The following is a 26,682-nucleotide window of genomic DNA, read 5'->3' on the forward strand; positions in this document are numbered from 1 at the left end:
CCATGAATTAGTGCAAATATATGTCTCCGGATTAAGAGGACAGCCTCTAACCAGTCACACTAGACAACACCAAAATCTGAGCAACACCTATTTGTAACTAAACAATAGCCTCCTTTATAGTGCCCCTTAAGGGTAATTTTGTCAGCAACAAAAGTAGCATGTACCCGCAACAATCTTTGGTTGCAATCACAGTTTTGCAGGGGCATATATGTAATTTGAGACATCTATGGGGGACATATGCAAAACGCACCTTATAATGATAGTGTGTGGGTGGGCCACTTGCACAATGATAGATCACTGTATACATTCACGAGTGCCCACTCTGCTCACAAAGCATAGCCACAGAGGACCTTCACTCACTAACCCTGTGAACAGCAGCAAGTCAAGCTCTTCTGGTCCCCCCTTTGTCATCATACATGCATCACCTCACCTTTATTCCTACGGTAAGTGTTCTAACAAAGATGAAAAGATTGATTTATGAACAATATTATATGTAGGCATGCACAATTGTAAAGTTTACATTAATATGTCTTACAGTGTAAATAATAGATTGTATTAATGATTTACAAAGAGCATAAGAGTTTTTTCACACTCTGAATCTTAAAACAAAGAAGACTCATAACACCTAGTAGTAGTAGCGAGGTTGCAACACAATCCAGATTTTTAACATCAATAAATTTTCATATTATCATTTTGCCACCGCAAGCATGATAGTGCATATTAGAGTGACTCAGACATGACAGTGCAAAAAGAGTTACAAAAGAAATATTTGTGATGTGATGCAAAGAGCGACCACAGACTGTTTAGGATCAGTTAATATAATAAGATCACAATCAAAAAAAAAGCAAAGCACCAGATCACACAGAAGAAAAAAATATATATTGTTGGGCCTCATAGGACCAAAATTGCTTGTGATTTCAAACTTTCAATAAAAAAAGGTACCTTTGAAATTGATGGCTTTGCTTTATCTGGTACTAAGAAAGTGGCTTGAGCACATTCTAATAAAAGATTGCCATATGCTGTTTCCAGTACTTTTGTCTTCATTTGTTTCTCCACCAACTCCTGTAGCAGTTAAGAATGCACTACTTTCACTGACGGACTAGGAGTCTAGGATGCCTTACCTCAATTTGAAGCAATAAACAAATTCTACATTTTCTAATACCAACTTCACAGGGCATCAAAGAGTCCTAACTGCAACACTAATAGCAGATTCTAAAAAAGCATCATATGAATTTTAAATACCTAAAAATGAATTTTAAAGATTCAACAAAATATTGACAGTTGTAGATATTCAAGAAAACTGTGGTGGCCGAAATGTTTCAATTTTTCCAAAGAAGAGAAAAATAGTTGTGAGAAAAGTAATTATACTGGCAATCAAGTCTAGTGTGGGTACACAAAAGTCAGATGTATGTATATATTATATATTTATGTACATATGTATGTATAATCAACATTTCTTACTAAATTGAGGAGGGTTCCATACATAAACAGAGATGAAAAATAGTGTTTTGATGGTGAATAACAATTTTATGAACAAAGATAAAAAGTACAGGAATAAGCATGCAGAAGACAACATGCTGCAATGAAGCAATATCAACTAAAATGGCCTGAGAAGATGGAAAACTATATCTTGACACATGGATCATAAAGGATGGGCTACCATTGATTTTACAGTAGTGTGGTCTGATATGGTTCTTTCAAGTAAAGCTCTTAACCAACTCATTCTAAAAGCATCTCCTATAGATTCTGTTGCAACAGTGTTCCATTGCAAATGTTTACTCTTCCAGATTTTACTTGGGTGTAGTCTTCCCTTATCACCCACTGCCTATTGTCGTCCACATTATCCATTAAAAACTTCCCTTTGTGAAGGGCAAACATCAAAGAGATATTCAATTACTTACCACAAGATCAAACATCTAACACCAAAACTGATGGAAGGAGAGGCATCTCTTTGTTCACATACTGTTTCCTAATAAATAAACAAAGCAAACACACACACACACACACACACACACAAAGATAGCATCACCATCTCATTCTTTGAAAGCTCAGTTGATGCAAACTATTCAATATTAATAAGGATCATATAATACTTAGTATTACATTTTCAATCACTAAATTCTCACCACATTGACTAAGAGTTTAAATCGATCACCAGCGTGGAATCCATGTTCCGATATTCCAATAGCTGCTGTGCCATAGTGCCTAAAACATTATCTTCAGAAGCCCCTAAAATCTAGGCTTCCTCATTCCAATGAACACCACACTGAACTAGCTCACATGTCAATTAGAGCAGTGTCGGGCTATCACTGCTCTTAAAACCATCAGCTGGGAAAGTATCCATCTGGTTATGGAAAATTAATCCTGACATGAACCTTAAGCAGTATGTAGCAATTCACTTGCATAAGTATCAAGCTTAAAAAAAGAGGTAGAAAAATCAAGCTAATGAAAATATTGTGAGCTTATGCTTATGTACCTATGTAAGAACAAGAAATCAATCCATATATGGTTATCTAATTCAACTTTGAACAATCCATATATGGTTAGAGATGATGGTCAATCTAAAAATTAAAACACTGTTTTAGCCTATTAAAATGGATCATATGCTTCATGAATCATGATTTACTTCCTACCTATTTTCAATTAAAATTATCTTATACAAGTTAATGTATTGTTCTTTCAAAGAATACAATCAACTGAGAGATTAAATGGAAGCCTATAAAAATATCAGTGAAAAGATATAGTATGACACGCCCCACAAAAGATTGCCAACTCTCTACAGCCATCATTTTTCAGTGAATATTTGAGGAACATCATGCAACTTCAAAAATAATCAGAAAGAATAGCCCGTGAATGGTGTGACAGAAATTTCTGATGGTGATGCATTTAATGCCAAAACAGGGGCTGATTAGAAAGAAACTCACACAATATAAAGAGAATTTATATATGTTAAATCACATGAGAGGACAACTTGAGTGTTAAACAACCTTTTTAATGAGAAGTACATTTTTAAAATGATGGGGAGAAATCATCAACCAATTTAAAAGTAATCCTAAAAGATTTCACATGACTGTTTCTTCATGCATTAGCCAAATGTTTGCACAAAGCTCACCTCTAAGACATCATCAACTTCTTATCAAATTGCCAAGAAAATACAAGTATCTAAATCATAAAGCTGATTAAACTAACACTTGAGAAGAAGAACTAATACTGCAATATACATAGTTATATACAACAGAGCATGTACTTAGCCAAATAATGAAGAGCCGCTATTCTACAATCTTGCACTGTATGCAGTTATGGCTCATTATTGTAGGCTATGCCGCCCATGCATAGATAAAAGGAGGATCCCTGAGACAGAATCAACAGCAAGCTCCAACTTGAAATTGAGTTAACACAACACCAAGACCATAATCTATCTGTTCATTGATTCAAGCTGAACCTCCTCTCTTACCGACTCGGATTTATTAACCTCTTCACTAGGCTGCAATAAATCAACAGCATCATCTTCTTCCAAAAACCAACTATTTCCAAATGTATTCAGCTCCCATCTCCTTCTCTTCAATACCAAGTACTCTAGATAGATGACAACACATGCAACAATCATAAACCATATAACCAATCCCCAAGTAAGCCGTTCAGCTACTTCACTATCATACTTCTGTCCCAAACCATACATTCCACTTAAAAGTGCAATAACTCCAGCTCCAACAGCACACCTTCCAGTAATAACATGAAAATATGTCAACAAAATCCTCTTTTTCAAAAATGTATCCACATTCACCCCTCTTTTAGGCCTCACACACAAGTTTATTAGCTGCAGGAGCCCCAATACCATTCCAATCACACCAAATTTAACATGCCAAGAGCTAATAACGAAATTATGGAGCTCTGCTGCCGCAAAAAGAACTCCAATCAGGGACACAACTATTCCCAAGCACTCAAAATAAGCATGCATTTTATAGGCTTTATGATAATCCAAAAACTTCAAGTACCTTTTGAGTAATATACCCGATGGGATTAACAATCCCCAAGAAACAAACATCAGGAGTCCATGAATCGCCAGAATTGGGCGAAAATTCTCCGTCAGCACCACTCCTCCAAGCAAAAGAACCTCAACAGGACGATCACTGGCAAGGAAATGCATGTTACCCCAACTCAATCGATCCTCCGACCAACGCGATCCCATTGCCCAGACGACCTTCAAAGGCGACATCGGATCAATAACATGAAAAGGGAAAGAAGATGGTGATGATGAAGAATTCAAAGACAGAGAGAATTCGAAACTGATGATTCCGTTCACCGATCGGCATTCCACATCGGTCAAGTTCTCAAAAACAGGATGAATGCTTGACGGGGTTTTACCATCGATCCAGTAGCTGGAGATGCGTCCTTCATCAACGCTATCAAACCAGGCAACGTAGACTAAGGAGTTGATCATGGAGTCGCCGAAGCCAAGGGCGAGGTACCCGGATCTGCGATTGGATTGAGCTGCGATGGAGATGGAGGTGTTGTGCAAGGACCAGAAGAAGATGACCTTCTTATCGTCCAGGATGGCGCTGTTGTTGTAGGAATTGGAGAAGCCGCCATAGATTTCTGGAGGGTTCACCGGAACGGAGGCCGACAACGATGACGACGACGACGACGAGAGGGGAGGAGAAGGAGAAGGAGAAGAGGAACCATTGGAGAGGGATGGATGGATGTGACATGATGGCTAGGGTTTGAAGAAAGGGTGGATAGAGCCGGGCGAGAAGACACCTCGCCATTGTTTAGGGTTTTGTTTATATAATATGAGGATGAGGAACACGACGGACGGGGCTGTTTGCATGGAAGGGTTGAGGGTTTTAAAATTTTTTAAATCATTAACTATTTTATGTGTGTTTTCCTTCTTTTTTTTTATTAAATTAATTCAATAATTATTTTTTATTTTTTAACAATGTGGGAAACATGCGCCTTTTTTCTTATTACTATGACTGTAATTCAAATAGTTTTTGTACTATAAAACTAATATTTCAATAAGTACAATATATTTATATATCATTTATGTTATACCAAAAGGCATGTAATTTTTTCCGGTAAGAATTATAATATTTCACCTGACTAGTTTAAGTCATGAGAGAAAAATGAAAAAAAAAACTCCCGTTAAGAAGTAAAATAGAACATAGAACCCTGAGCTCTCTAGCAGTGAAAAGAAAATATTATCTATGTTCACTGGTGAATGGGTTTTAAAAAATTAATAAATTAAAAATAATTAAAAAAAATTATATAATTTTTGGAACTCACACTAATATTATTTGAACTCTGCTCTACTTGAGGGAGGTTATTATGTAATGCATATTTATATATGATTGTTTTATTAAATATATGTATATAGTTTAGCTGAGTAGAAAAAAAACACACTAAAAAAGATAATATAAGCGGTCTCTTTAATTTTGATATACATTGAAATATGTTTTTTATTAATTGAGGTTTCATGAATTTCAGTTATAATACCAACGCCTTAATTAGCCTATACACACAAAGTCTCTTACGCATGAGCATATACCGAGTTAAATTCCAAGCTCAAAATGAAGAAGGGGGTGCGATATACTTAAAAAAAAAAATAACAAAAAAAATAAAAAAAACTATACCCAGGGGCGTGATATACATATATGGAGCCAGAAACTATAAATTAAGGGGGCGAATTGCATCAATTAATATATATTTTTATTTAGATCATAGAAATCACTTGTTAAACAGTAAATTTTTACAAAAGCTATATTAAAAATATAATTTTATATATTATATAAATTAATTTGTAAAAATAAAAAACTCAAACATACATTTTTTTTTTTAAAAAAATATACTAGATCAAGTAATTTATAAAATATCAATAGATTAAAAAATAATTTTTTTGTAAAATATATTTTAAAAATTATTAAGTTTTAGATGATAAGGATGATAAGGATTAAATTGTATAAAATTCGACTTTGGATTAATTTGTATAAAATCTGATTTTTTTAAAAATAAAAATAAAAACTCTAGAGAGAGAGAGAGAGAGAGAGAGAGAGAAGGGAAAGAGGGGAAGGCCGCCGGCAAAAGTAGGGAGGGGAAGGCCCCTCTCCTTCCTCCGCCCCTGAGTAAAAAAGAGAGAGAGGGAGGAAGGGGGGTTCGTCGGCGACAAGGGGGGCACCACCCCCCCGTCCGCCCCTGCCTATATATATACATATATATAAACTATAACCAAGGGTTTAACTGTATTTTTCTTATTTAGTAGAATACGGGTCGGATCCTGGCCTTAATCCGAAACCCAAACTCGTCAGAGTTCAAGAAAATCCAAGAGGTGGACAAGAAGAAGAGGAGCACAGCGATGGCAATGGGGTTTTCTTGGAAGCTCTGGGAGCTCGCATTCATCGTTCTCTACGCCCTCGCTTTCTACGCGCTCGTTATCCATCGATCTCTCCAACTATCCCACGGTAATCAAATTAAATCACTCTCCCAACTTCTTGATTGCTAGAATCATCGCGGATTGATGCATCAGTTGCCTTTCCTCCAGATAATTCTCACAGGTTGTTTGGTCTGCGTCCTGGATGGATTCTTGGTCGCCTTAATGTAAGCATCCACTTCTTGAATATGATTTTCTCGTATTTGGAAGTAAATCCTTGAACAAATGAAGTTTGATTCTGAGTCTGTTGTCTTGAAAATGTTTAATATCATTTAGGGTGTGTTTGGATCCAGGGAAATTGGAGCAAAAGAGACGAACATGAAAAATGATTCATTTTGTTTTTTTGATTTTAGTCGAATGAAGAAATGAGATGAATAAACAAATTAAAGAAATTTATTGAAGACAATTTTGATTAATCTATTAATGATATTTTCAAGGTTTGATTTTGAAGAACTGGTGTCTAACCTTTGTTTTGACTAATGTGATGCACTCAAACTCAAGTTCGGCTGGTAGATAATGCAGCAAATAATGTATCAAAATTGTAGTCATTTTTCCAAATCTCTCATGAATATCTCCTCTTGATGGTTTAAACTATGGACATGATTTGCTCAAATTGCTTCAGGGGCCTTGAGGTGATATGCTATCTTATCCTTCTAAGATTAGGATAATTTAGTGTAGAGGACCCATATTTTCCTTCCAGGGTTTTGTGCACTGCATATATGAAATATTAAGCTAGTAACAATAAATTAGTTGTGTAGTCCCAAATTTGGTTGGAACCCCATTAAGTTTTCTTTGCAATTGAGTGAAATTTTTGGGCAAAAATGTTTTGTAATCCACTAAGATTCTAGCAATGCCATTATTCGGGAAGGATTAATTTGAGAAATTACAATTTTTTTTTTAATTTTGTTTGCTTCCATCTTGTTTACCTATTGAATGCAGCCCCTCTCTATGAATTTTTCCAGCATGCTTTATTTTTGTAGGACCTTTCAGATCCACAATGGAGAAATTTTCGTGGAAATCTACCCATTCTTATGCTTGTGTTTGGGATATTCACATTGGTGGCAAATACAATCAGGCGCTTCTATCACTTGAGAGCAAGAGGGATGTCACTTATCTGGAGTTTTTTGTCCTTCTGTTATTTATCATATTTACATGGAGCTTGGTATACGGTCTTATCCCATGAATGTTTTATTTTGTTTTTGTTTCCAACATTATATGTACTTATCTAACTTGCTTTTCCAAATTACAGTGTTGTCTTTATCCTTTTGATCTCTTCAATGAACTTTTTCCTAGTAAAGGTTTGAGCTTCTGACTGTCATGCATTTTTCTCCATGCTTATTTCTGTTTTATATTCAGTTGTTGAACATGAGTATGCAAAATTTTATGTTCTTATTTCCAGTTAATGCATTCATGCTTAAGTGCAATGGTGTACATCATCATATAAGGTGGATAAATTTGTTGAATACCATGTGCACACATGCATACATCTCTGATGCTTTCAAACTCATAATTTTAATGTTAAATTGTGCCTTTTGTGATTGTCATCATAATTTGTTGAAATACCATGATGGTATCAGGTATCTATGTAACTGAAATTGCTTAGCGATGTAGTTGCCAATCTCTTATTGGTCTATTGATTTGTAATAGCCAGAAACTCAAGTGATCACTTTTACAAATTTTTAAGAATATAACAGAGGGACATATGAAGTCTGTCAAGGTCCCATAGGTATACGACAATAAAAAGGCATTGATTCTCAATTTTAACCTGATGCTTTCATTTATTAACATTCTTTTCAAGTAAAAGTACTTTATCAGTTTATGATATATTTCTGTGTGTTACAGTGTTCTTATAGTTGATTTCGCAAGAATTGAGTTACTCTTATTGGTGATTATCTTGATGGGTTAGCTTGGTCAAATAATATTCCTTTGCATTTTGGTCTGTGTTGCAGATTTTTGCTCGAACAAAGTACTTTGTGTACATGCTTTGGATCTTCAACATTGCTGTTCTTTTGTTGAACCGTGTTTACGAGGGATATTCGTTCACCTTATTTGGGTTTGTCATCAATAATTCATTTCATGCCATCATAAATTCATACTGTTGTAGTTTCTTTTAATATTTATTTTTGGATATTCTCATTAAAAAACAGGGCAAACTTGGCTTTCTTAGATAGTTATCGCGGAACTTTTAGATGGCACATATGCTTTAACTTAGGTAAATTTTCATGTGACTGTTCTTTTTTTTTTTCAAGTTACAATGATAATTACTATGGATGTGTTTGATATGTGGCATAAATATGGACAAAACAAAAGGTACCATTTTATACCCTTGGTAGGTATAATAATCTTGCCATTTGATGTCTGAAATTGACTTAAAATTTTGTAGTATGAGAAAACATATTATATGTGTGTATATATATATATATGTATTGTAGTTACTTATTAGAATTTTATTATTGTGACAACACATTGAAAATAGTAGATAATTTACTCTTTAATAATAGTAAAAATATTTTAGCCAAAATTATTTATTTTTTCTTATAATTATGTAAATATTACAATCACTTATGATTAAAAATTAAGTTAAATTAAATTTATGTCATATTTTATAAACATAAAAAGAATTTAGAGAAGTTTATAACGCTTGAAGGTTATTATGGATATTTGGCGATTTTTGTATTTGTACTATTCATGGTCCATCAAGCACATTTAACAACAATATACTAATTTTGCCTTGTCGAGTCTTGTCCTTTCTTGCCCTTGCCATATTTTTCCATCTTTGTTGCCAAATGTTACCTACATGTCTTGACGTTGTTGCAACATTCTTAGACGTGTGCTTTTGTCATGTCATCTGCATTTTCTATTGAATAAGTTTTCATATATTGGGTGATTGGATAGTTTGCAATTGTATTGATACTCAATTGTTTGTGTTGGTCGGATTCCCACATTGTTGTAGCATTCTTGCCAGATGAGACATGTCAATGTGTGCATGTATACAACTTTTTGTACTGAGGTTCAGTTTCCTTATGTGAGCTGTGCAATGTATTCTTCTAACTTATTTCCTTGTTTGTGTTAAATAGTTATTCTGCGCATGTTAAGCTTTGGGCTGGATTACCATTGGTTTTCCTTCCAAGATTCTCGTTTTGATCAAAAGGTATAATTCTTTTGCACACCTTTTCAACTCATTCCAAACCTTACGTTTGTCATTAAACATCAGCAATATTGCAATTTCATGAGCAAAACTTAATTGATTTCATGGAGTTGTTTTTGCTGGTTATTAGAAATACTTATTTGGTTTAAGAGATGAAGGTCTAGTTTACATCTTATTTGATCTTTTATTCACCATGATCAATACTGGTTTGAGTTTTTAAATCAGGGTCCCTACCTCTCGTCTCATGTATTTGCATAAACATGTTCATGAAGTGAGAAATGAAATTGGTGGTCATTTATGTGAAATGATTAACCATTCTCCTGCAATCTAAACTACTAAATTAAAGTTGAATGTTCTTTAAAACTTCTGAAAGACATTGGCTTGGATTCATAATTACAATGAGATGCAGATTCATGAAACTAGCAGAAGCTTTGCATGATCTAGAATTAACAACTTTGTAGTATGGGTTATTCTAGTTTCTCTTGTTTATCTAGTCTTTATGGTGAGCAACTATTGCTTTATCAGTTGATTGACCAAATATATTGAACTTGTCCTTGTGATGTGGATGCAGAAGCATATGCAAGGATGTTATACTTGTAGATCTGGAAAAGCATGCTACTTTGCTTTACAGGTACTTCCCTTTTGTTTGTAAATTGTTTCTGCTTTATTTTTTTGCTTTGTCCCTGAATGGCCAAAATTTGCTATGAATCAGTGAATAATGATTTTAACACACAATATTAAGGACTGTAAATTACCTAGATCTAGTAGTAACACCTTTCCACATGAGACAGCTTGATAGTATAGTTCATTGCCACAATCTGATACAATAATCCATCCATGATGATCTCCAATCAACATAATGGCCAATCATGTGGGTCAGATTTTATATAGCACAAACCTTCATGTGGCACTTTTATGGTTTGCTGCATGGTTTGTGATATAATGATGGTAGAATTAGTTTGATAAGAATAAGCTGCAGACTTAGTTGATTAAATTACATATTCCTTTCTATGGAATGTTATGTGAAATAATGACCTTGCTACGCTTGATCATGCATGGAAGAAAGTACGATGCCACCATGATTTATTTGATATGCTAGGTACAAATGTAAAATCATTTTCTTGCATTTACTTTTTTTCCTTTCTAGAGAGAAATGTCTATGACAGGAGTACTGTAGAAGTAAGATAATATTTTGGTTTTTTATTACTTAATTTAGGTCAAACCTTCCTGATTTATTGGCAAACAACTTAAAATGCTTTTTACCCCCATCTGCTAGATGCATTAAGATTTCTTCCAAGATATAGCATTTCCTTTTGCCAAAGGTAAATTTCTTGGAGACTCTGTCATCAGTAAAAGTCACAAATTATCATCATTGATGTTTCTTTAGTTAGCTGGCAAATGAAGCCCTACTGGTATATATTTTGTCTGCGTGGAAACTTTGTGATATTTCTCAGGAAGACTGAACCTATGTGGCTGGCGAAAATTTTCATGTGCTGCTTGTCATAATGTGGAAATACCAACATCATGTGCAGGGGGTAGTCATCTCTTGTCATTTTTCATATGATTCTCTGTTTGTTTCTAGAACCACTCTCGTGGCTTTTATTGGTCATCTATATTCTCCCATGACTGGTGACAAGTGAAGGCTATTCAGTTTCTAGTTTGCATTTTCTTGAGTGATTAATTGTCATAGGTAGTTCTTGGACTGTAAAATTATTTTTGTGGCTCCATTACCATTTTTTCTTCATTTCATGTTTATTTTTTATTGAGAAACTGCAGCTTTCACTTTGCAGGAGAGGAGTGTTCCCATTGACAAATACTCATTCAACATATACTTGTCTTATTTGATTTATGCACCACTTTATATTGCTGGACCGATAACTAGCTTCAATGCATTTGCAACGCAGGTCAGTTCCTTAAATTACTTGCAGAGAATCGCAGCTCAAATTTTCAAGTGACCTCACTTTTTTTTTTTGCTTTAGCTGTTCATTTGGCCCTTTTTCCCCCATTTGATTATGACATGATGTGATTACTTGGGTTTATCTGGATCTTCTGTTTAGTATTTAGTTTGAAGGTAATTTCTGTTAGGTAAGTTAAAGTTTGAGATCCAGATTTCTGATCATCTCATTTAGAGGCCTAATATTATCCAAAGATCAAGATAGTATGAACTTTCTTTGTATAAATTTCTTAGTAGGCTGATATATATATATATATATATATATTGTCCCTTGAGTTTAACTTGTAATCATCACATTGAGTTTTGTGATAGATTTAATTTTTGTCTTAATTTTATGTTCCTCCATTAGCTTCATCTTTGGAATTTCATTAAATTCTCACTGTAACAATGCTGCAGTTGGATATACCTCAAAAAAATCATTCTGTTGGACAAATAGCTTGGTATGGTGTCAGATGGGCTATTAGTCTGTTCCTCATGGAAATATTGACTCATTTTTTCTATTACAATTCCTATGCAAGCAGGTGAGTGATTCATACACAAGATGGAATAACTCTCTATCTACATTTTTGAAGTTGAAGGCATAATCTGATTATTATGTTTTTCAGTGACATATGGAAAAATTTGTCACCTTTGGAGATCTTTATCATTGGATATGGGGTAAGATAGTCTCGTTATCTGCTTTGTGTAACTGTGATATATTGTTTACTCTATTTTACTGTCAGTGTTCTTTATTAGATGCATGACTGTTAGTATATACCTGTGATGAATCCATGAGGTATTCCAGGTAGGCAGTAGATTTTCTCCATCAACTTCATAAACTTTCCATGAACAGATGCAATGCACTGGCTTACCTTTTTGTTTCTACAAGCATGGTGTTTTTCGTACTGTTAGTGTTATATTGTTCTCTAAAAGAAAATGGAATATTAGCTTATAAAATTTTATTAATCCATATCTTTGACATGCATTTATCAATAAGTCTGTAAGATATGCCTTTTTCTCAAGTGTATTCAGTGACTAGTTCAGTCCCCTTTTGAAGTAATGACGGCAAAAGAAGCCTCTCTGTATATTTCTGCAATATTTGCGAAGTATATCTTTTCTTATCTTCATCTACAACATATATATATATATATATATATATATGACCCTTCTTTCCCTTCCATCTAGTTCTTCTATTTGATGAATTTGAATGCCTGGTAACTTGGTTTTTGTGCTGCTAAATGTGAAGAATAGGCATATATTGTTGAAGTTTACTTGCCAGATCTACCATGCTCATCCTATCTATGGCATATCAAGTTGGAAATTCATGTAATTGTTCATTAGTTATCCTCTAAAGTATTGTTTAAGCGTTTAAGATCATTTGTGAAGTTACTATCAGCATGTTTGGCATCACATATTTGACCTTGCAGCTTTCCAATTCTTGTCATTTGCCCCCTTGATGAGAGACAATCCGAAAGCTGGCTGAGAGAATTTCAGAAGTACATGTGAACCAACCATCCTTTCTTATGGTCCCAACTTTTTTAAATGCTACCTAAAACTCGAGCAGTTAAATTTCCAAGGTTCAACAAACTTAGAAGTTAATCCAATGTGTGAAATTCGTCATTAAACCAGAACAACTTGAGGAGAAATATGTTTTAATGCCATTATTTCAACATCACTATATGAAGAATTCAGAGATGACTTCAATTTGTTAATGGGTAATCCTGAAGACCTTTTCACATTAGGTTAGGTGACCAATGATGAGTTTGAGTCATCAATTCATTATCTTTGGGTTGGGAGAGTGGTGTCAGAGATGCATAAGAAAGCGCCTTGTTGAACCTATCACGAGGTAGTTACTGCAGGAATTGTTACTATATATGCATATAATCCTACTTCACTGTTTACTGATTCGTGGACTACTTCTTTCATAGTCCTTTGGCTTTGTAATTTACGACTTCTATTTGTGTTTTGTAATAGGTCATAAACTTCATGTGGTTAAAGTTCTCTCTGATTTGGCGCTTTTTCCGGTTCTGGTCTCTGGTGGGTTCCTCACTATCACTTTCCTATCATAGACTTACAGTTTTGCTTCTTGGGATTCTATTATAAACAAAAGCAGTGCACTATCTGTTGATTTATTTCATTGTGTATTGGCCATGTCAACTCCTTAAGAGATTCCATTTCATATCTAGCTTGTTTCTAATGACATTTGTTGGCAATTTTTATTTGCATTCGTGCTGACTTTTAGCATATAGAGTATATACTGCTAAATTATTTGATTAGCTTTTATTAATTACCATGGATAATGTCAGCCTATACCCTAGATCCTAGACTCTAAACACTTGGTAGGAGCAATTTAAAGGCTGTAAGTGTCTTTTTGTCATGGATTGTGCTGTACAAGTTTGTGGCACTGCATGATTAATATAAAATGTATTGAATGGCATTCCTATCTTCTTATGTGTGCTGTTGTTTTAATGTTAGACACAAAATTTAAAGCCATTTGGCTTTTCAGCTTCATCTGTATGATTGACTTGATTATTGCAATGCATGATTCCAGAGGAAGCACGAGGCTAACCTTTTGTAATAATTAAAGCGATGATGAATATGAGTCTTGTGGATATATTTATCAACCATGCCCTTTTTTTCCTTGACCATCTAATTAATGTTTTAAACATGAAATTCTACATGCATGTACTTTTCTCCTAGCATGGACTTCATGAGATAAATTTATTCTTGATGATGCTTCGTTAGGAAGTTGTATTTTTATGAGCTGACTCATTCTTCTCAAAAAAAGACAAAAAAATATGTAATTGTCTGTTAAATCTGTGATTGTGATCCAAACTATATTTTTATATCCCTTCATATCATAAACTAAAAGTTAAGCAACAATTTACATTATATTCATTTCATTTCTGAAATCCTGCTCAATCTATAAATTTTTTTTTTAAAATAAATCGTTCAATCTATAGTTGCCCCACATTACATTTTACGTTACAAGACAAATAGAAAATCCTTTATGGACTCATGTTATGCTTGTGTTTTATCCTAGAGGGCACATACATGAAATTTATTTTTTGTTAGTTTAGGCATTTAATTTTGTCAGCAGAGCCATTCTTCTGTTCTAAGCAAGCATTTATTTCAGTTCACACTATACGTACTACTGTGATTGGAATAAGATATTTATCTGTTCATTTCTAAGAGAACTTAATAGACACCCTGTACCTTGTTTTTCTTGTTTATGTTCTATTTTCTCCTTATAGGTGTTGTCATTGGATATATATTGGGAATTGCATTCTTGAAAGTTACATATTCTCAGGGTCTCGAGGCATTGTATAAATTTAATTTTCATCTGAAGCCTTTTTAGTCAATGTCCTTAATTGTGATCAAATTGTCAGGACTCTACATGACAAAATGATTTTGAGAATGTTCTTAATGCAGATTGGAGGTGTAGAGACTCCTGAAAACATGCCAAGATGTGTGAACAACTGCTATGACTTGGAGAGTTTTTGGAAAAGTTGGCATGCATCATTTAACAAGTGGCTTGTTAGGTTGGCATTGGTTTCTTTGTCCTCTGTATAAAATATATGCTTATTCATTAAGATTATTTTCTGAGTTAATGATAATTCTATTTAGGTACATGTATATTCCACTAGGGGGTTCTCAGAGGAAGCTTCTGAATGTGTGGGTTATTTTCACATTTGTGGCGTTGTGGCATGATCTGGAATGGTATTCTTTTCCCACCTTTTCATTCTACCACAACTTATGATTCGAGTGAAAATTTGTTAGGTAAAATGTAAACACTGTTCTTTCAAATATGAATCAGGAAACTTATTTGCTGGGCATGGCTAACATGCATATTTTTGATACCTGAGATCGTCATAAAGTCTGCAGCCAAAACATTTCAGGTAACTTAGTAGAGTATGATATATAAACTTATGTGGTAAATGATAGTGGGTGGTAGAGGGAAATTTAGGTAACACTCTAGAAAGTATTCTCTCCTGATCATGGCTCACATATTTATAGTATATCTGATAGTGATTAAAGTGTGTGCCTGTTGGGTCCCTTGCTAACATGATTTCTGGGTATGAGCACTATGGGGTATGACCTCTTCTGTGGTGGTTCCCTTTGCAGCATGATGGTCTCTGTCCTGCATCAACTATGTAGTACCGCAGCATGCCAATACATCGACCAGAAACTCCTTGGGCCATGATTAGTAGTTTGGCTTCTCAAGATTTATTGGATCAGGTTCATCTGTGATTCCAAAGACAATAATTACCCTTTGTACATGTGGACATAATTCTCATTCCCAGTATTTTAAATGTAAAATAGCTGAGGCCCAAGGCAATGATCTCGATGATTAACCTAACGAGTTAATTGTGAACTTTCATAATTTTACCCCTTTCTTCACCTTGAAACAAACTCATTTGCATTATTTGTATTGTACTTCTTAACATTGCAAATTCTTTAGTACAAAACTTTAAATTTTAATTGAAGTTCCTATGATTCCACTGGCCATTGTGTAAAACTTCATTTGAACTTCACACGAAAATTTGATTAATAAACAGTAGTTGCTGTCTCATTAATTTATTTGATGGTTAATAATGAATCATGTTTATCAATTCCTCGTGTCCATCTGTCAGGTTAGAAGTGCTCTGGGTGGATTCATTTTCCGTGAACTGAGTGCTATATCTGGGGCAGTCACGATTACATGCCTAATGGTATTTTTCTTCCAACTATCTGCAATTAACTCTTGTTTTCAACTATTAGTAATTGATGATGAGCTCTCTTTTCATGTTCCTTGAATATACTAATAACAGATCTCTAGCCATGTGTTAGATATGAAGCATAGCACATAAAACTTATTTACGGAAGCAATAATTAGAACTGGATTACTGGTTTGATAGTATCCTACTACAGATGTTGCTCTCAAAAAGCCTTTATTTCTAATTCCATAATTCGCATTAAATATAGATTCCTAGCAATGGCCATCAAATGTAAAAACATGGATATCTCCTCCCACAAGAATGTTATTTTATTTCAAAATAGCAGCATAACAGCTTTCAGTTTGCCGCTTAGCGAAATCAACCTCAGAGATTGAGATTGGTAAATATGCCTGTGGTTCCACAGGTTGCAAACCTCGTGGGTTATGTCATTGGACCAAACGGCATAAATTGGTTAATATCGCGACTGCTACAAAAGGATGGTAAGGTTTATTCTTTATTAACATAATTGCTTACTACTTGCACTTGCTTCTAATTATTTCATGCAAAACAGGTTTACATGTTCTCTTTGGCATATTTACATCATTTTATATTGGAACAAAGGTACTTCTTAGATTCTCATGTTAAACTTCTGTGAAACAGTTTTCTTTTAATCAGACATTAACAAGTAACATTTGGCAGCTGATGTTTCACATTCGTGACGCAAAACAAAAATGCTGGTGATCATCATAATCACATCAAACCTTGTATTGATTCAGTTTTTTTGCAGTAGTAGGTGAGAAAAATATCATCATGCTTACTTTTAGTTGGTTTCTATGGTCTTTTATGAAATTGTTATACAGGGGACTTGGGTCCGCCATTGTTGATTGGGAAAAACAAATGCACAAGTATCTTGATTTTTTTTAGACAACTGGAAATTGGGTACCCTAAAGTTAACAACTGGTGGTTTATTATATACCGAATTTCCGCTTCCAATTTGCGGCGCTAGTCACTAAGTATCTTAATTGACTAATTTTAGCTTAACGCTGAATCTCAGGTTCACATTTGTAATTTTTTTTTCTTGCTCAACTTTGATTATGAGATCTTGGTAGGAGTTTTTTTCTTTCGTGTTATTATTTTTTTATTTTTCTTCGTTCGAAGTTGCTTCCTATGTATGGAATCTCTTTGACCAAGTGATATTTATACAGAAATTCGAGAGGCTCTTATTTGATTTTTTTTTAATATAATTTTTTTTTTCTTCTATGTTTTGTACTTGATTTCTTTGTTTAATGTATTTGTGGTTTATCCACTTTATAAATTTTTTTTTCCTTTTGAATACTACCAGTCTTAAACAGGCTTCTTGGAAGCAGAAAAAGTAGTCGTCATGGTAGATGTTGGCTATGAGAGTTGCAACTCATGGTCAATGTTATTGATTATTTATTAAATAAACTTAGTTTCATCAATGTGTTATTAAATAGGTATGTCTTTACCACCGGCCTAATGGCCTAGTGGTACCGGGTCTCCAAGAGTTTTATGGAGGTCAGTGTGTTGAGCTTTTCTTCCCACGCGACGCTTTGGCGTGAAGCGTCTGTGAGAAATGACGCTCCTGGCACTGTCTCGACTTCTTAGTGGGAGCATGCGACGTTTTATCGTCTCGTCGACAAAAAATAGGGATGTGTTTAAGCTCAAGGTTTTCTTTTTTCATGTTTTTTTTTTTAAATTTCTCAAAATATATTAAAATGGAACTTAAAAAATAAATGAATTAATAATAGGAATTTATTGAGACATATGAACACTGGAAATCTAACTATTCTCATTCTTCTTATTAGCAACATTTAATGAACAAGGTTTTCTTCATTAACTAAATAAAATAAATATATCTCATTAAAAGGTATAACTTCTTCTACTCATAACAATAGGTCTTATCCAATTAATTTCCATAAATTATTATCTTTTTACCAAGTATATATTTAAAAAAATGCTAATTATTCTTCACGTGGTTCTTCATTAACTTATTACAATATCTACAGATCATAAAAATAAAATAAAAAAAAATTATATTCCTAAATTATTAACAATTCTAGTCTGGCCAATGGTCCATTAGCAACATGCGCAAGAGTTATGGACAAAAGAGATAAACCTAACCAACAAGTTAATGGACATCTGTGGCTCCGTACAATAACTTTGGTTTTGGGCTCGCCGTGCTGCTGCCCATCACATCAACATCAGTCAGGGTCACATGCGCAGTTGGTACCCACCAAGTTTGAGAAAACAGTTACATAGTTATTTATTTATTTATTTTACCTTTTTATTTTGTTCTTTCAAAACATTAATTTGAATTGTTTGATTAACCAAATTACGGAATGTATATTGTATATGCCTTTATTTCTTTTCTTTGTTATTGGTTTTCCAATTTTTTATTTTAAATAGTTCTATTTTTACTTGAATTTTTTTACTTTTTTTATTTATTTATTCTATTTATTAGGCATCTTCCTTGGTTAATAATTATTGTTTCTATTCAACGTGATCAAGAGTGAAACGTTATGTTGATTAACGATGGAGAATACAAAGATGCAATAATAATAGAGAAAAGAAACAATTATATTAACATCTGGAGAGAAATTTGTTAATATTTTCTTTTTAAATTAAATTTTAATAAAGTTTGACAAACTTGCACATTTTCGAAAGTTTTTTAATTTAATAAATACAATTTGTACAAAAATATATATTTTAAATTTAAGATAATACATACGCCATTGATTACAAGCCAGTATTTGAAATGGCCCGTATTTTCCGTTTCTTTTTTTAATTTTTTTAATTTTTAATTTGACACATCCTAACTAAATATTGGTTTGGTGAACTTTATTTCAAGCTATTTATTTAAAATTTTCTTTTTTAAGGGGGAAAAAAAGGTTGTACCCACTCCCAACCATCCTCTCGTTGAGATTATTTCACCAACCTCACCATTTGTCTTCTTCCTGTATATGAATATGATGCATAGTTTCCAACCATTTACTTCTATAAAAAGCTGGCTCCACTTTTGTATAGCGCCATCATTCATTGTATCCACTAATCTCCATGAAAAGATAGCTTTGTGTGTATGCTAGCCCCACAATCACAAAGGGCTTTATAAGAATATAAATATTAAAAGAAATATAAAATAAACTTAAACTATTAAATAAAACTATAATAAATTTATATTGTTTTTTTTATTATTATCTAGAAGGTGAATAATCAAGGGACATCATTACATTTGAAATCTAGAGCCTGTCACAATAGCCTTTGGATCTATAGTGTCACACGGTATTATAAACAGTAAAATGTATCAAGTAGTTTTATAAACAAATATTCATTAGATGATGATCCAACAACTGTGACTAAATGTCCATAGAGAACAATAGTCTAAAAACATACTTAAATCATCTTTTCTCATATATATATATATATATTGATACTACTGATGCAATAATCAAATAGTAGTGAGTTTATTTTATATGTGATTGATCGAAAATATTATTTTTTTTTAAATATGATTGAGTATTCAGAGCACATGAGGAGTGGTCGTTGGCCCACATCATCATAATATATGTATATATAATATATGTCTTGGTTAAGTGGCTAATGATTTAGTAAATAATTATAATAATAGTAATAATAATTTGCATGAAAGAGACACTAAAGTTGAACTATTATTGAGGTGGGATAATGTTCATAAATTGTCAATTTAGGATACTAATATTGTTCTATATAAAAATTAAATTATGCATACTTAAGCTGAACTATTATTTAGGCGAGATGATGTTCATCCACTGTCAATTTAGGATATTAATATTTTGTTGTATATAAAAATTATGTATGGAAGCATACCTTGCAACTTCCACTGAATTGGTAGGTCAATCAGGAGAATTTATTGATTACCATGCATTTAATTTTAATTTAAAACTCTTCAATGTTTTTTTAACTAAATTTCATTTTAAAATGCTTTTTTATTAACTCAAACTCAAAGGTTTGTCGCATGCTTATACCCCAACAACCCTCACAAATTTTATACACTCCTTCCAAGTTTGACTGCATTGTACACATGCCTCTATATATATATATATATATATATATATATATATATATATATATATATAAAGTTGAAACGGATTGAAAAACTGGGATACACACTATTTTAATGTAAACTATTCAATTAATTTAGCATAGTATATAAAAAAATTTGAACCGTCGAACTCTATTTCTATTTTTTACTACACCTACAATAACTATTCTAAAAATAAAACCTAAGCTAATCAACCTAATTAACCCTTAATTATATCTAAGTGTAGCACCTTAATTAATGCTGTGCTCAGCTGCGAATGTTCATATACTAAAGTCTATATATATATATAATTTTATTATAACTAGATTTAAAAAAAAACCATCATAAATAGTGTGAATTCGTGACGAGATAATATATTTGTTTGTTTAAAAAACATCTTGGATGAAATGAGTATAGTGAAGGTTTATAAGTGAGGTCACAAGTTTAACTCCCATATATTATAGAGTGAGGATGCGATGTATAATTAAAAAAATTTAATATATTTTTAACACATCATTTATCCATATTTATTAAAAAAATAATAAAAATATAAGGTTGGGTTGCCTTGAGAGGAAAATATTCATTTTTTTTTTGCTTTGAAAGACATTTAAATTATGGATTATGTTTTAATTTAAATTATGATGCTCTTAAATTGAACCTAACTTTGTGCCTTTTAAGTTGAACCTAACTTTCTGATACATACATGATTTGTACATATTTATTTAAAAATAAAAATATATATAAGTTTGGGTTGCCTTTAGAGGACGATGTACACTTTGCTTTGAAAGACATTTAGATTATGGACTAGATTTAATTTAAATTAATGATGCTCTTAGGTTGAACCTAACTTTGTGTCTCAACAACCTATCAAATTTTTTAATTTTCTCATTTGCTTAAACATCTCTTTCAAAATTCAAACTGCCCCTCGCTTATTTTCAAAGTTCTTTTTTCATGTATTTTTTTTTAAAAAAACACAAATTAGGCACAGTTTAGCCGAATAAATAAGAGAAAAAAATGGTATGTTATTTCCGTGGACATTTATAAAAAGTCTAATAATCTCATTGAATATCACCACCTAATTCCACAAACTCTTAATTTTGCCTATCGTACATAAAAAAAATCCTATTAATGAATACATGTAAATAATTTTATATCATACAAGTATTTTCAATCAACATCTCAACTAATTTCTCCCTGATTTTGAGTCAAAATTAAAATTCATTTCTATTTATTAATGCATTGACCAAATAAAAAAAGTCCAACTATGAAAACTCAAGTTGAAACATCTTTCTGAGATTTTTAAGGATATGTTATTTAGAAAATAAACAAATATAAGTTGTAAAATTATCGTCTATATTGCCTTTTAGTGGTTTTTATTATTATTGTTATTATTATTATTATTTACAAATAAGCAACAACGCCCTCATTTAAGAGAAATCATGAACGAGTACATATGCGAAACAAGCTCAACAAGCACCCACGGGCCTCACTTTGTGTGTCCTTTGAAGTTCAATCTAGGGTTTTCCTCAAAATGAACACTTTATGTAAGAGAGCCAATACCAATAGGTCAAAAGGCCATTGGCATTAACATAATTTAGTTATATTAACTTATATGCAAAATACTTCCATTATATATATATATATATATTGACAAATATATAAGAGGATCTCTTATTTAAGAGAAATCTAGAATGTGCACAAGAATAAAGTTAATATCTCAACATACTTGTGTCCTTACCTTGTTTTGAGTTAGATCTTGGGTTCTCTCTAAAATAGACACCCTATACAAGTGACTTGGTAAAAAAAAAGGATCTCCCAATTAAGAAAAATCTAAAATGTACACAAATATAAAGTTAATACCCCAATACACTTGTGTCCTTATCTTGCATGAATTTTGAGTTTAATCTTGAATTCTTTTCAGAATAAATACTCTATATAAGTGACTTGGTGCCAACAAATCAAGATGCCGTTGGCTACTTTCAATATATATGATTATGCATTTTTTGAGATTTAATATTTTATTTCATATTAAGAATAATATATATTTTTATTTTGTATCTCACAACTTAAGAAGGCATTTTCGTACTATTAAAAAACAAAAAGCTTAATGTTTTATATGATTGTCCCCCATATGTCTGTTATGAAGGAACCAATCCAAAAGATAAAATGCATTAAAAATAATATATATTTTTATCACAAATACATCTAAGCCTCAATTATATAGAATAAAGATTGGCAAAGAAACCAGTCTAACCAAACACTTAACGCTAGATAGAGTAACAACTAACAAGCTAATCCCTTGAATCAAATATTCAACTCCACAGGGCCTGTTAAATTTATATCTGTTCATCTATTATTTTTAACAATAATTGATGATATAATAGAACAATAATTAATAGTAAAATTTACATATTACTTCTACCAGCCATAAATGTTAAATTATGATATAACATCTACCAGCAAATATTTCTTAATTTTTTTAAAAAAAAAACATACCAAAAACATATTATATATATATACACACAGTGGTTTTCATGGTAGATATTGAATGTGAACTATCCGAAGCATATAAAAGAGAAGAGATTCATATTGACCACACAATCAATGTGTACAACGTTTCCAATTAAATTGAAACCCCTCAATAAAATTAAATATGGTAATGGGGTAAGTGGACTCCATCCAACAGCAAAAATTAAACTCTCATTGTTAGTCAACATAAAACTATTAGCTTTAATATAATAATGTTATTATAATCACTAACTAATATATTCCTTTTACTATATTTCTATCACCACGCGCTTATATATATATATATATATATATATATATTGAAATGAACAAATATTTAATTAATCAAAGATAAAAATTAGGGCTCTTTTATATTTTATGTTTTTAATAATACATTTAATATTTTATATGCACTTCTCTCAAAAAAAATTTTTTATATTTTTTTCATAAATTGGGTCATTTCTCTCATGAGTGAAAAATCGAGAAATCAACCCCTCTCACATTCATAACGTTGAGGCAAATGGATTATTCATATTATTAAAATTTTTTTCTTGGTATACAAATTTTTTTTAACTCATATCCTATTGTTTTATAATATCAAATCATATTAATAAATAGAAAGACTAAAAAAAATTAAAACATTTAACTATACTTTTTACATCTATATATATATATATATATATACAGTTGAGCACAACAAGAATTATGGAGTACAGTAAAAACTAATTAAGTTTTAATATAAATTAATTAATTTTAATTTTTGTTTTTATATAATAAATCTAATAAAAATAGAATTGAGCCATTAAAATTTGATAAGTTACTGTATTAGAATTGAGTGAATTATTTCGATCAAAATATTATACATTTCAATTTTGATTCGACCAATATTTATAAATTTATTATACGCACACTCTCATAATTAATAATTTAACATCATCAGTCATTATCTTTTCTTCAGTATTTCACCTTCCCACCTACTACCCCTGTCCATCAACACATTAAAAAAAACCTTTTCACATATCATATCCTTCACTATAAGTAGAGAACAAACCTTCTCATCTCTCCCATATCTTCTCATCACCAACTCTTCCTACTAATAATAATCCTAACAACCTTTATCTTCTATCAACAATGACTATCCCTTCCTCACCGGCACCCGGCGAAGGTCAGACCGTCTGCGTCACCGGCGCCGGCGGCTACATCGCGTCATGGCTCGTCAAACTCTTGCTCCAACGCGGTTACACCGTTAAAGGCACGGTTCGCAACCCAGGTTGGTTAATTTCTCTTTTCATTTTCACTTTTTTTTTTGTTTTTTTGTTTTCATTAACTTAGTTACTTATTATTGATAAATATATACTCTCTCTCTCTTCTTCAACAGATGATCCCAAGAACATCCATTTGAAAACACTTGACGGTGCTGCAGAACGCTTGATTCTCTGCAAAGCAGACCTTCTTGATTATCAGTCCTTGTGTGCGGCCATCTCCGGTTGCCATGGTGTCTTCCACGTGGCATCTCCGGTGACTGATGACCCGGTGAGAGACTAGCTTTTCATTTCTTAATTTTTATTTTATTTTATTTTTATTTTTTAAAAAAATTTATAATTTAATTGATCCCAAATTTTCAAGTGAGAAAGAGAGTAAATATTTTGTTTATATATGTATATGTATAGGAGCAAATGGTTGAACCTGCAGTGAAAGGCACAGAGAACGTAGTAGATGCAGCGGCAGAGGCCGGTGTGCGCCGGGTGGTGTTCACATCCTCCATCGGCGCGGTTGCTATGGACCCGAACCGTGGCCCAGACGTTGTTGTCGATGAGTCTTGCTGGAGTGATCTTGAGTTCTGTAAAAAAACCAAGGTTCACAGCTTTATTGCTTAATTAATGATTATAAACTTAATACTCCCTTAATACATCATAACATATATATGAATAAAATTAAACAGGTGGTAAGTGTAATATCTAAATCTTTGGTAATAAGATTGGTTGTGGTATGATATGTGGTTGCAGAATTGGTACTGTTATGGGAAAGCAGTGGCAGAGCAAGCAGCATGCCAAAGGGCTAAAGAAAAAGGTGTGGATCTGGTGGTGGTGACACCGGTGCTTGTTATGGGACCGCTTCTTCAACCTACAATCAACGCCAGCATTGTTCATATACTCAAGTATTTGGATGGAGCGGTTAAGACATACACAAATGCGGTGCAGGCTTATGTTGATGTCAGGGATGTGGCCATGGCACATGTGCTTGTTTACGAGACACCCAGCGCTTCCGGACGGTATCTCTGCGCCGAATGTGTGTTGCACCGCGGTGATGTGGTTGACATCCTTGCTAAACTCTTCCCGGGATATCCCCTCCCTTCTAGGTAAGAAAGATTTTGCCGCTAAAATGGTTCCGGCGGAACAATTTACCGAGTAGGTTGAGTGTTTTGCTTTAGCTTACCTACTGAGAATTAGGTGGAAGTGGTTGATTTAGAGTTCTTGAGTTGGTCGTATAGGGATTACTAAAGATATTACATTGACCTTTTTATATAATTTTTGCTATAGATAAAGAGTATATATATATATATATATATATTTCCATTATTCAATGATACAAAAGCAAATCAGAGATGATATCAATAGGAACTAGCAAACCGGAGAAAAAGCAGAGGATTAGACAAAGAATGGAGATTAAGTAAAAGATAGCAACATAACAACGACCAAATCCACATCTTAAGTGTATTTGGTTAGAAAATAGGGGCGGAATAAGCACCTTTTTGTTATATTAAGAAATGAACAAGTTAGAGCAACAATTTATTCCATTTTTGCTAGTATATGTATGTCTGCAGGGACATAAAGAAATCAAATAATAAAGGGTTGAGGACTTTTTTTTTTCCATGTTGAGGTGAGGGGACCAGTCAAATTATCTCCAAAGAGAATTGGGATTCACGCTCACCACACATACCAAAGCTTCATAGCCACAAAAAGCCCACTCACTAAAGCCATAGGAAGATGACAGGGGCATACCACCAAATAAAACACTCAATTACCAACCGCACAACTCAGATATGAAATGAGCTAGTGCCCTCTAGAACTGATGCCATTTGAAGCTTGCTCCTACTTTTCTTTTATTTATTTATTAATTTATTTATTTATTCAATGATGGCTGCAGATGCTCTGATGAGGTGAACCCAAGGAAGCAGCCATACAAGATCTCCAACCAGAGGCTTAAAGACCTGGGTCTCCAGTTCACCCCTATGAGCCAAAGTTTCTATGATTCAGTCAAAAGCCTCCAGGAGAAAGGTCACCTCGCCATTGCCTCTTGACAAAATTCAGCAGTGGCAGCTAAAAAAAAAGATATAATCTCTACATGTTATGTACTTATCATGATGATTGAGTCAATCTCTGATCTTAAAAGAGCAGAGTTATTTGGTGATTATGTGTTCATTTATTTTCTCACGGATGCAAGGTATGCAAGACCTTTTTTGCAGAACAGCATCACCTGGAAGTACAAGAAAAAAATTAATTTTTAGTGTAAAATCTTGAATTCAATGCATTCATCTGTCCTGATGTTCACTGGATGTCAATGGACATTAAGGAAGTCTCTACTTAGTTCTGATACCAAAAGAGCTATTTCATAATCAAGTGTAATCACATTTGTAATCAGTTACCAGCTTTTAATATACCCTCCTACAAGTTTGAGAAGAGTGCTCTTTTGCGTGTACAGCAATGGCAACAAGCTTTGTGTGTTATTAAAGCACAAACAAGGTTCACTAAGCATGAACAAACAATTTTGTACATTTTACTTATTTATTTTCCTTTTGAACATAAAAATTAGAGTATATAACCCAGCAAAGTGTCAATTTACTTGCACATTAATAAAAACAAATACAAAAATTGAATGGTTTTTAATTGAGTA

The 26,682-nt window shown here is 32.8% G+C and overlaps 3 protein-coding genes across 10 annotated transcripts; 2 read left to right on the top strand and 1 right to left on the bottom strand.

The window, feature by feature from the left end:
• Positions 1-1,076: 1,076 nt before the first annotated feature.
• Positions 1,077-4,819, bottom strand: LOC120255981 (cytochrome b561, DM13 and DOMON domain-containing protein At5g54830-like). 2 transcript variants are annotated; one of them, XM_039263749.1, is made up of 2 exons: positions 4,366-4,819; positions 1,077-4,201 (listed from the first exon to the last, which is right to left on the bottom strand). In XM_039263749.1, exons 1-2 carry the CDS (start codon positions 4,396-4,398, stop codon positions 3,416-3,418), a joined length of 819 nt encoding a protein of 272 aa, XP_039119683.1. In that variant the 5' UTR covers positions 4,399-4,819; the 3' UTR covers positions 1,077-3,415. The 2 variants fall into 2 exon arrangements, with proteins under 2 accessions (XP_039119683.1, XP_039119684.1); XM_039263750.1 differs by having other exon boundaries at positions 4,288-4,390.
• A 1,216-nt stretch (positions 4,820-6,035) lies between these two features.
• Positions 6,036-17,446, top strand: LOC120255976 (membrane-bound O-acyltransferase gup1-like). 7 transcript variants are annotated; one of them, XR_005535162.1, is made up of 20 exons: positions 6,036-6,455; positions 6,536-6,591; positions 7,405-7,586; positions 7,674-7,722; positions 8,374-8,477; positions 8,572-8,636; positions 9,502-9,575; positions 10,144-10,203; positions 11,363-11,476; positions 11,923-12,047; positions 12,132-12,183; positions 13,480-13,542; positions 14,938-15,047; positions 15,133-15,225; positions 15,323-15,404; positions 16,140-16,217; positions 16,627-16,702; positions 16,774-16,823; positions 16,902-16,995; positions 17,063-17,446. XR_005535162.1 is itself a non-coding variant. In XM_039263738.1 (20 exons), the coding sequence occupies exons 1-20, from the start codon at positions 6,350-6,352 to the stop codon at positions 17,124-17,126; spliced, it is 1,641 nt and encodes a 546-aa protein (XP_039119672.1). In that variant the 5' UTR covers positions 6,036-6,349; the 3' UTR covers positions 17,127-17,446. The 7 variants fall into 7 exon arrangements, 6 of the variants coding, with proteins under 6 accessions (XP_039119672.1, XP_039119673.1, XP_039119676.1 ...); XM_039263738.1 differs by having other exon boundaries at positions 16,902-16,939; XM_039263742.1 differs by having other exon boundaries at positions 6,346-6,455; positions 6,549-6,591; positions 7,387-7,586; positions 16,902-16,939.
• Positions 17,447-23,833: 6,387 nt separating this feature from the next.
• LOC120255979 (cinnamoyl-CoA reductase 1-like) lies at positions 23,834-25,151 on the top strand. The gene is made up of 4 exons (XM_039263748.1): positions 23,834-24,058; positions 24,167-24,321; positions 24,459-24,644; positions 24,795-25,151. The coding sequence occupies exons 1-4, from the start codon at positions 23,920-23,922 to the stop codon at positions 25,149-25,151; spliced, it is 837 nt and encodes a 278-aa protein (XP_039119682.1). The 5' UTR covers positions 23,834-23,919.
• The last annotated feature ends 1,531 nt before the right edge of the window (positions 25,152-26,682 follow it).

Source organism: Dioscorea cayenensis, unplaced genomic scaffold, assembly GCF_009730915.1.
Source record: "Dioscorea cayenensis subsp. rotundata cultivar TDr96_F1 unplaced genomic scaffold, TDr96_F1_v2_PseudoChromosome.rev07_lg8_w22 25.fasta BLBR01001260.1, whole genome shotgun sequence".
Classification (NCBI taxonomy): Eukaryota; Viridiplantae; Streptophyta; class Magnoliopsida; order Dioscoreales; family Dioscoreaceae; genus Dioscorea; species Dioscorea cayenensis.